At 40.3% G+C, this 11494-nt stretch overlaps 1 protein-coding gene across 8 annotated transcripts in view; it reads right to left on the bottom strand.

The window, feature by feature from the left end:
* Nucleotides 1–937: 937 nt before the first annotated feature.
* Nucleotides 938–11494, bottom strand: part of IKZF2 (IKAROS family zinc finger 2) — a 107781-nt gene continuing 97224 nt past the window's right edge. For all 8 annotated transcript variants that reach the window (XM_053364532.1, XM_053364587.1, XM_053364578.1 and 5 more), the window contains one exon: nt 938–9986. In XM_053364532.1, the coding sequence (XP_053220507.1) occupies nt 9262–9986 (725 nt within the window). In that variant the 3' untranslated portion in view covers nt 938–9261. The remainder of the gene's footprint in view (nt 9987–11494) is intronic.

Raw genomic sequence — 11494 nt, 5'->3', positions numbered from 1 at the left:
ATTCCCAAGGATTTTCATTCTGTACCTAAATACATATTTACAGCACAGCAGATCCCACCTATTGAGAAATAGGCATTAAAATACACTAGATATATAAATAAAGCATGATATATAAAACAAGTCCTATCACAACAGATAAGGCAAGGAGAATTCAAAATCAGCTGTCCTGGTCAGAGCATGTCTGCCTGCACTCCTCTCCAGAAACAAATTTCCTACCAAAACAAAGCCTACACTAAGTGCTCTGAGTCTAACCCAGAATTTTCCAATCCAAAAGACGTTTTCAATGGGCATCTGCAACCTCTGGACAAGGCCCATTCGGGGAGGGAGGACATAAGCAATGTTAAGTGCCTTACCCAAGGAAACGATTGCAGGGAACCTGGGAGGAAACCAAACTGCATGGCCTTAACAAGCAACCTGCCGAGGCTGCATTGCTCAAAGGCACACTTATGAAGAAAAGCGTGAAGAAGAACTGGGGCTCCCTCAGCTGCATCCCCACCACTGAATTAATGGTAGTTGTCACTAGCCTTTGCTCAGCATCTACTGTTGCACCGCAAAGTAAGAAGAATTGGGAAGGTGCAGTTTTGGAATGCTTGTGCCCACTATTTTAACCATTGTACCACATCTAGTTCTGAACAAAAGTCTCTGCTAAAACTGACTTGTTTTAACTGTGATCCAGATAATCCTTCAAGGAATGGCAGAAAAAACCCTTGAAGGACAGCATACCAATCACACAGATCTGCTTTGTGCATCTGTAGGACAGAGTTGGGAATGTTCTTAGTCTTAGGCTGCAGTCCTATGCACGTTTACTTTGGAGCAAGTTAAACTGAACTTAACAGGACTTACTTCTGAATAGACACGCATCGGATTGCACGGTTCAAGAGAGAGAGGCAATGGCAGAGTCCAAGAGGACTAGCCAGTGCTCCATAAGAACTAAGTGTGCTCCACAAACTGCACAATGCGCCTGGATTTCAACAGCAGGTGTGCCTGGGGCTCCTCATTAGAGGAACTGAAGTGGAAACAGGTCTCTGAAGGTTCTTTTAAAACCACTTTCGTTTAAAAAAAATAGCCTTCACATTTACTTCCCTGCTCGCATGTTTGTTTAAGACTTTGAAGTAATAATTCAAATATTTAATGCACCATAAGACTTTTAAGGGGGAAAGTATTGCACATGAATGGGACAATCAGCCAGACAGGTTCCCCCACACCCCATCTTAAACTAAATTGTATGAATGATGGGTCCAAGCCTGCGCGCAGCAGGCTATAATCTAAAAACAAGTTCGAGAATGAAGCATCAAGAGCAGATTTGGCAGGCAGAAACCATGCCCAGCAACGGGACAGACACAAAACCTTTCTTTCAAAGCATCAGGAAAGTGACATACTTTAAATCTTTCTAATCAGCTATGCATTAAAAGTTTCCAGTCGGTCATAAAATGATACACATTTTAAGAGAAATGCACAACCAAAAATTTAAAGGAAGGCAAATATACAGTATTATGATTCTACAGCGTTGCCATCACTAAGTAACCTATGTTTGATAGTTACAAAGATTATTTACCTTTATATATATATATATCTCAATATATATCTGTGTATATATATATATATATCTCAGATCAACTGCTTTTTTCTTTTTTTAATACAAAACTACACTTGAGTACAAAAATATGTAAACAGACTGTACAACCAACAACAAATTAAAAATGAAAAACAATACAACTCAAAGCTACAGGAAACAAACTACAACATGAGACCAAAACAAAACAGAGAAAAAATTCCTACATGTGACATGAAACATGAATATGGTCAAGATTTGAGAGTGCTTGATAATAGGTCAAATCTGTAATCACAGTTTCAAAATCTGAATTACTACAAAAATAACCAAAATCCTTCTCTTTTGTTACAGTCCCTCACAGACATGAACATCAAGTTCTACTATGTACTGTAAAGCAGAAATAAATCTGAAAAAGAAAGGCCTGATTCCACGCTTGGCTCTCATGGGAGCTAAGTCCCTAAATATTTCCCACTGAAATCAACTGGGCTTCAATGAGCTTCGTGTTGGCTGGATCACGCCCCAACTTTTAAAAATTAAATCCAGATACTATTTAGCACAAATATTTGCAATTGGTTTCCAAAAACCCAACCTTTCAACTTCGGTTTTGGGGGTTAGTTCTCAAGCCTTGGGAGCCAATAATCTCCTCTGCAAGCCCACGATCCTGCCAACTCCAGCTGCAGCTCCACTTAATGTGCTGGTGGCTGTTCTGGAGGCACTGGGCTAGGAAGGAGAAGCTCAAGAAGAGGGACGGGGACCTTAGAGTTTAATTCTGAAAAATAAAATGTTTGGCACCGAAACTGGCTTTCTAATCCTATTGCCTATTTGTAAACCCTTTTTTTTTTTTTAGGAATTACAATTTGAATTTATAAATAATCCTTGAATCATAGGATTGTAGGGTTAGATGGGATTCCGAGGGTCATCTAGCCCCCCCCCCCAATGCTGGAATGTCAGCTAAAGCATCCATGACAGATGGCCATTCAACCTCTGCTTAAAACCTTCAAGGACGGAAAGTCCACCATCTCTCAAAGGAGACCATTCCGCTGTCAAACAACTCTTACTGCAAGAAAGTTATTCCTGTTGTTTAGTCAGAATTTCCTTTCTTGTAACTTGAAGCTATTGGTTTTGGGTTGGTGTTTAACTTAGTTTCTTATATAAGTATTTATGGTGGTGTTCAGTTACCATGCTTATGCTTGCACAGAAATCCCTAGATCAGATTTTCGGGGGCAAGCAGGGGTAGGAGAGGGAGAAAGCATTTGAACAAGATGAAATCCTTGCACTGGAACAAGAGACTTAGAGCTACATTGGATTCTAGCCATATTGTGTCTCAGGTAGCAGACAGTAAAACATTTGATAATCTCTAACTTTCAGGGTTCCCCCCTCTGTGTAACTCTAAAAGCCCCGCCACCACTCCAAGGCAAACTTTCTTGCAATCTAGTTACTTTGAAGCTAGCACAGACACACACCCATTCCATCTCTACTGCAAGAGGCTTCTCCACGTGGCATGCAACTTTCAATAAAAAAAACACCCTCTCTTTGTAACACTCTACCAGAAATAATAAGAATGATGACGATGTTATTATTTGTACCCCACCTGTCTCACTGGGTTGCCCCAGCCACTCTGGGTGGCTTCCAACAAATAAAAAAGCTTATGAGAAGGAGTTTCAAACAGTGCTCCATGGAACCCTGCTGAGCATCTGATTGCAGGGTTTCCTGAATGGAAGGCCATCGAAAGACAGTTTGACCACCATTGCTCCTCTTCCTCTACAGCAGGCACATCCAACTCCCAAGAGACTGTGATCTACTCACAGTATAAGGCAACTGCCAGTGATCTACCCATTTCCAGAGGGGTTTTTTTTGGGGGGGGGTTGCAAAGATCGACCAGGAGTGACCAGGGGAGATCGTGATCGACCTGTTGGACATGCCTGCAGCTGTTGTACAGATGTTCTAGACCACAATTTCAGTCCAAGAAGGCCAACTGTGAGGGTCAACAGGTTTGATCAGTGCATAGCATAAATTGCATGCACCACTGGAACAAGCCCCAGAATCCATGGGTAGGCATACAAGGTTTTAGAAGGTTCTTGGAAAACTCAACGCACTAAGGGTTTGCTACCAATCAAAAGCCAAAACTGGGGAAATTGCTAATTTGTACAGTCAAGACCCAATACAAAACAAGTGAATGAAAAATGAGGGATGTAACAAAACATATTTTTGTATCTCTAAGCAGCCATTTAACTGTGCACTCTTACATACGTCTTCTCAGAAGTAAGTCCCATAAGTTCAATGGGTCTTGATGTCAGTTAAATGTGTATACATCATAGCCTGTAATTCTAAGAAGCCTAAGGTTAGGTTTCTGTCAGTTTGAACTTTTCATTTAGGTGAAATTTAGTGAATTTTTCAAGGGTTTTACTGAAACAATAGTTTAAAGTCAAATTAAAATTGAACCATCCGATCAAAATCAATAGAAACATTTCCATTTTGTTTTACTTTCACAACAGAAGCATGCGCTGTTTGGAAAACAGAAAGATCTTCCAGTTTCAAAGCACTGTTATTAATAAAAACAAAAATCTCCTAAGCAATTTCCCTCCCTCCATTATGTTAATGTTAAGTAATCAACTGAACTTAAATTGTGGGCAATTTTGCCTCTTGAGAACTGCCAGAGATCCTCAAATTTCAAGCTTGACATAGAACCTATAGCAACCCAAATTTTAAAATAATTATGCTGATTTCACGCTGATGAAGATTCAAATTCAATTTCTTCTTTTTACAAGCTTACGGTATTTCACCCTTATTTTGACCATACTGAAGATTTCACTTTATATGCTGCCAAGCTTCAAAGCAGCCAAGCTGCAAGCCACAATTAGTGCCTCTGAGCTCAGCCGACCCTTCAACCAAAGTATTCCAATATGTTTTTAAGGACTGCAGCCTTATTAAAACATTGCAGAATACAAGTTTGCCACATTGAATTCTTTGATCATTGTTCTTGCAATAATACTTCACACTGCTCTAATCAATATACTATAGTATTTTAAGAATATTGAATATAATTTAATCTAAACCCTCACTGTTTAAAACATGCCAATAAATACTTGTTGGGAGATGCATTCTGTGAGTGAGTGTGTGTGATAAATACAAAACGAATGAGAAAATCTTGAAAAGGTAACAGATGCAGTAACATCTATTACTCCTTAAAGACTTGAAGAAAATGTATGCTCAATCTCAGAATTGAACATTATCAGATTTGAATCATCTAGGCATTGCATGAGTTTCTGCAAATGTTCAATTTACATGATACTTAAAAAGTATCCCCATGTAATTTGTAGATTTGGTCATTAATTCCAGGATAAGTAAGATATCTGAATAGATCCCCTTTCCCCCTAAAACCCCTGGACTTGTGGTTACCTCCCATTGTTCAAACTGCCAATATAATGACTTGTTTATGTGCAGGAGGTGTCAGAAAGCCTGTATTTTATTAGGCTGGGATATATCAGGTCAATGGACTCACAGTTCTGTGGCTAAATCAGCACTGACACAGAGCCAAATAGAACAAATAGGGAGGTTATAAGGACATATGTAATGCAGAGGTAGGATTCCTGCACCCAGCTCTCTCCAGACCATAGTATTGCTCTCCTGACAGATCTTACATAAAACAAAGGTTTTCAGATATTGCTAAGCCAGGAAGACCAATGTCAAATATACTGTTTTTTCTTCAGCAAATAATTTTGCTTATTGAAAACAGATCAGTACAGAAAGTGATGCCTCTTTACTTTCATCTCTAACGTTAATCAGCAGGAATGACACTTCCCCACCTGCCTCATATAGCCCAGTTTGACAGAGGAGTTCCTGGCAACATATGCCCCATTCCGGGATCTCACACCCTGTCCTTCTGAAACCCTTCAAGGATGCTGATGGACACATTTCTATGGGAAACAAAAAGCATGCTAGAGCTGCCCGCCCCCCAAAGACCTATTTTGTGATTGGACTGTATAAGCTTCTTGCTCTCTGAGTTCTTCCAACAACTGTGAAAGTGCACATCATGCGGTGCAATGCAATGGTGGGGCTGATTCGGTGCGGACACAACTTTACTTTCAATAGTCATCTTTGTGAACAGCTTTTTGACAGCTCCCTTCAGGCATGGAAGCTTTTCAGTGGAATCAGTTGGGGGAGTGGGGGAAATGGTCGTTCAGAATGTGACCTGCACGACTGAGAGCAAGAAGGAAGAGTGTTAGTGGCAGATAGTCTTTCCTGAGCTCTGCCTGTACCATGATTGCAAATTACAAGGACAAAGGGAGATTATAAAACCATTCGGTTGAAAAAGACAGGGACTGGAATCCAAAGAGGCAACTGAGTGTGTTTCAGGTGTGCACCCATTGTTTTGTTTTTTTCTGAGCGGCGTTTTTTTAGAATATTCCCAACCTGCTTTAGGTCATAAAGCAGACTGGCAACCAGGGAAGAGTGGAAACAGAAGGAACTGGTTGCTTTTTCCTTGTGAAAAGCCTTTTGCCTGATTGCCAAGCTGCTTGTTGGGTTAAGAATAGTTCAAAGAGCAATTTGGGTGTGGGTGTGTAGATCTATTGTAAAAGTAGATCAGTAAAAAATGAAAATTTGTTTACACCATCACAATATGAAAATAGTAACCTCTTAATTAATTTAAACTCTCATTTAAAACATGCTTAAGGGAGCAATCATAAGTCAAAGTGAGCTGTCAGTCAATAAAAGAGCACCTGGATAATTCAGGGCTTTGACATTGTAATTTTTCATCCTGGAATAAAAGATTAAGTAAAAATTAAGAGGCCAACTATACAAATGTGGTCAGAACTCACCATTTTGCCCTAAGATTTCCTGCCAGGAAATCCTTACATCACATCAATATTTCTTCTTGCATTTTAGACGAGTTTATTAATGAAACTTTTAGTAGCTTCTGCATAACAACTGCAGAATGCTCTACCCTTGAAACATAGATTGAACCAGCCAAACATGTTTCCTGCAGGAAATCTTAAATCACACAGTTCCTTTCTGCTATAGCTGCAGACCTGGAAAGGTAAGCAAAGCAACACGACCAAGCCCTCCTACCAGAGAGGCATAGATGATGAGCACATATACTGACAAGAGTCACCCTTTTGGTTTTACTGTAGTCAGATGGCTCATAAACATGTCTAGAAACACATTTCTAAGATCCATAACTACTTCCACTTGCAACCACCATATGGGACATTTTGAGTTTGAATCAATGCTGCCGTGGACCCACATAAAGCAAACTAGGACAGTTGCCCATCCTTCTCATCTTGCACTGAGAGGATTCATTCTTCAGATACTTTTAAAAACTGAATGAGTTGACTACCTTGTGTTTATTCTAATAGGCTGAAGAAAAATATATAAAAACAAAAAACTATAAATAGTCTGCTCAAGATTTAAGAAACAACCTTAAAACCTTATCTAATTCAATTGCATGCACCACTTTTAACTACTCTCCTTGTTTAACAACAAGATGTGCAAACATCTCAACCCAAAGGTTGGGAAAACAACTAAGGATGTAAAAAAAAAAAGTGAGGTAGCCACTGTTGTTGTTTTTTAAAGCAAAACAGTATCTCTAAGCAAAAAAACCACAAACCTATTAAAAATAAAAGTTCAGAATCTAGCTCACCTAAGTACAGCCAACGGAGGGCTCATTTACACAACCTCAAGATTTGTAATCTCTTAATTTAGTTTAATTTCTCATATGCTAATGATCAGGGAATTAACTAGAAACTGAAGTGAGTTGCTAGTCAATAAATTATCCTCCAGATAAATTAGGGTTCTTGACTTAGTTCTATTTTAGCTTGAAATGAATGGTCATTTAAACAATATGAGGGCAGTATCTCTCATTTGCAAATGTGAGCAGAATTTACAACTGGCTGTGAACTCCCAAGTACACAGCAACAAGATGGGAGACGTTTGTGTGTGAGAGAGACACTAGAGAGGGAGAGAGAAGAGGGAATTAAGATTGCTTCACACACGATTGTTTTCCTGTATGTTGTCAGAATTCCATTTATCCTTACATATACTGTCATTCACGAAAGAAGTATCTATTTTATTATGGCTAGATAGATGGAAACCAAACAACCATGGGTTTCATATGTTTACTTGTGGCAAAATAGACATTTGTGAATTTTTTACAAAACATGGAAGTGCCCCCCAACCCAAAATTTGTGTAGAAAAAATACCATGTGTGAAGCAGTTCTAATATTCTCTGGAAATCTTTGCATATGTAAACTAGAAATGTTGACTGAAACATGAATCAACCGCCACTGCAGTAAGATCAGGTTGGAGGGGTGGGGCTGCTTCCCAGACATCCTGTCCCTGAAGCTGCTGGGACATACCAGGAGTGGGAGGGGGGGAGGCAATGGTGGAGCCAATCGGGTTCTCCTGCTGGTGTGTTTGCACCACACTGAGCTTGCTGCCACGACGGCAACAGCAGTGGCAGAAGGTCAAATAAGCAGTGCCACCCCAGCAACTGCCACACAGCATTCAGAATGACAGAAGCACCCCCAATCCATGATGCTCTGCTAAGTTTAAGTCTAATTTTAGATGGCTGTTGAGCAATTAACACTGCAGAGAATAAAATGAAAAATAGAAACATTTCATCATTAAAATGCATTTCTGATTAGTATGCCCAAGACTGTTAAGCAGCAGAATCTGTTACATAAAACGTGACATTTGCACCTCTAAAACTGCATTCCTAAGCACACTTACTAGGAAGGAAACTCCTGCTGAACTCAGTGGAGCTTACTTCTGAGTAAACATGCATAGATCTCCACTAGTTTTGAAAATATCTTTCATTGTACACAGGGCCCAACTAAATTAAGTGCCTGGATGAAGCTGGGAAATTAATATTTATGACACAAGAACATCTCAGTAATTCTCTTGCCCTTTGTTTTAAAAGTGCATGTCAGGATGAGTAAAATAATATTGTAGGACTTCCAAGTGTCCTGCAGGATGTCTCGTCATAAATATAAAATCAAGCTTCTATTTTATTGTTTCAGTATTAAACCTAAGCATTTCATTTATATTCAAGAAAAGCAACACAGAACCCCAAGGAAAGTAGTTCACTGTAGGAAGTAATGTCTGAGTGAATAATGGTATTTGCTTGTGCTCCTAAATCTAAAGAATTTGGGTTAGCTTTATACTAAACCTCCTCACACCCTTGATGGACAATTTTGCAAAATAATATTCCACTCCCAATTCTCAACCCCCAAAATGTATCTACATATTTGAAAGGGCTTTCCTCTGAAATGTGTTTACCTGAAATTGTTTACCAAAAGCTGACAATTTGCTAAGACGTTAGAGCACCTAGTAGAGTTCAGCAGTACCCAAGGTATTACAAAACGTACAGAGAAAAAAACCTGACAGAAATGGACTGCCTTTCGATTTCCACTGAAACAGTTAACACCAGTTTTCAGAGCAAAAGCAACAATAACAACAGAACTACTCTAGTCCCTTGCCTTCCTTATTTCCTTCCTTTCTTCCTTATCACTGGTACCAAGTGAGACTGGGTCCAGTAAGGTTAACAACAAAAATAAAGGTTTTTTTTAAAAAAGCAACAAAAATAATAACAACAACAAAAGGTGTGTCAACGTCTGAGGAAAAGTGGAATTGTAAGTGCAGTATTTCTTCATGTGCAGTGTCTGCGGGTCCCCGCCCCCCACCTCAGAGTCCCCTTTGGAAGAGAAGGCCTAGTGGAACGTGTGCTCTCCTCGAACAATGTGTGAGGAGAACTCATAGCGGTCCTGGCTCCGGTAGCCACAAATGTTGCATTCTAATGGGTCCCGATAGCCATGACACCCCATGTGGATGGTGTACATGACATGGTCTAGGAAAAGAACTCGGCAGTGCTCACACTTAAAGGCCCTTATCTGCTCTCCTTCTCCGTTGAAAACTTTGTAGATATCCTTTAAAGAGCCCTTAGATGCTTTCGTGACATCCAAAGCCTTGGAGTCCTCCTTCATGTAAGCTGGGCTTTGCTTCCTTTTGGGATTTAAGGCAGGGTTTTCCTGGTAGGACTGGTGGTCTTCGTGGCTGCTCTCTGAGTCAGAGGAATCCAGGCAACTATTGCTGGGAGAAGCCTCTCTTTCCTGGGGCTGACTCTTTGGTCTGATGAGGGAGATGGGGCCATCCATGTTGTTTTCATTGCTGTCAGTAGTTTCTCTGCTCATTGGTCTTTCTATCCTGTTAGGGTTGTAGACCTGAGCATAAGCTGAACTTATGACGGGGGCTACATCAGCAATTGTGCTTGGCGTGTGCTGCATCAGGGGGTGAAGTGCCTCTGCCCCAAGGTAAGAAATGGCGTTGTTGATCGCTTGGTCCATCATGTGAGTCTGCATCAGCTCAGTATCTCTCTCATAGGGCAAGTTCGTGTCAAAATGTATATCAGGGTAACCGTATCTTATGAGCTTCTCACCTACATGAGAAGAACAACAATAGAGAAACAATAAGGAAACAATCTGTTATTAAACATGAAAATACAGAGATGTTTTGTGCATCCATTTTGTAAGGCAGGACTCTGAACTAAATTATATTTATTACACTAAATTAGCAAGAGTGGAATCAAAGTGAAAAAGGAATGGGGAAAATCATCCTATGGATTTTCAGTTTGACTTAACACTCTAGCCCGATGGTTTTCAATCTTTTTGAGTCCACAGTTCCCTTGACCAACTACATTCTTTCTGTGGCACTGCAATGCAGTGGAGCGATGGGACTGTGTGTTTAGGCCCATTTCCAAGGTCGCTCTTGGCCTCTCTTGTGATAAGAGTGAATTTCTGTAGCAGGGAGCCTTAGGCATCCATGAAGGCTTCGCCCTTGACTAAGAACCCTGATATTTTAGGGGTTCTCAGCTTCATAGGAAGTATCAATGGACACGAAAGGATTCCTGCTGCATAAGTCCATTCTCATTACAGGAGGAGCTGGGAGATTTACATGGCCTTGGGAATGGTGCTGAATGCATGACCTGGCTGACCCCGTGTTGCTTCTTCCCCTTGCTAATGTCTGAATACAGTTTCTGTGATTTAGAGCTTGTAACTTCAGTCCATAACCAATACAAAGGTTCCACAAAGTGGTTAATGCACTTCAGTATACTTTGCTCAAAATGTGGATAGGATCAATGTGAGCTAATTCTCACTTCACATTTATATTTCCATGCCTCTTGCCAAATCTGAAGGAAACATACAAACATAACCATGTATATCTTTAAAATACTCCTAAATAGTGGATGGGAATGCTGGTCCTCTACCAATGGCAGTTTTGCTCCCCCCCCCTCCTTTAGCTGGGATGGGGACACACGGATGGCAATGCAACTACCCCAAGGCAGGGGACATCCAGCAGGAAACATCTGACCAACCTGGGGCAAGGATTGAAGGTCTACAAGGGCTAGCACTAGAAATGCCAGTGTGAAGATGCAGATGTTTTCTTTTTAATGTTCAGGCAAGAATACACACCAAGAATGGCTACCTCTTTATTATAATAAATGAAGACCAAGCGACAAACCCTTGCCCTCACTTCCAATATATGAAACTAATATGGATTATAGAAGAAAATGATCACTTTTCTTTCCCTTAAAAATGCCCCTGAACCTATTTGTCTGCAATTTGGCAGGCTTAACATACTCTGGAGAGGTTCCTGTGCCTGAAACTTTTATTCACTTTGGCCAAAAGAGGGAACAGTTATTATAGTCATTTTCCGATTCACCATTACAGTGAAGGGGGAATCCTTTCTGCACATCAGCTTGGAACCTGATACAGACTGAAGCAGGGAGAGCAAAGAGCAACTCAGAAATATATTGGATTAAAAAAAAAAAGACTTCACAAATACAGATACAAGCTGAATCTTGGGTGCCATACACACCAAATATCACCAAATAATGTTTTGTGTCTTCATTCCAGTAGGGACTGCAGAAGGATTGTAACAATGCTC

This window comes from Podarcis raffonei, chromosome 1 (genome assembly GCF_027172205.1).
Source record: "Podarcis raffonei isolate rPodRaf1 chromosome 1, rPodRaf1.pri, whole genome shotgun sequence".
In the NCBI taxonomy this organism is placed as follows: Eukaryota; Metazoa; Chordata; class Lepidosauria; order Squamata; family Lacertidae; genus Podarcis; species Podarcis raffonei.
The sequence above is the reverse complement of the archived record's forward strand: the minus strand, read 5'-3'. Positions and strand labels throughout refer to the sequence as shown.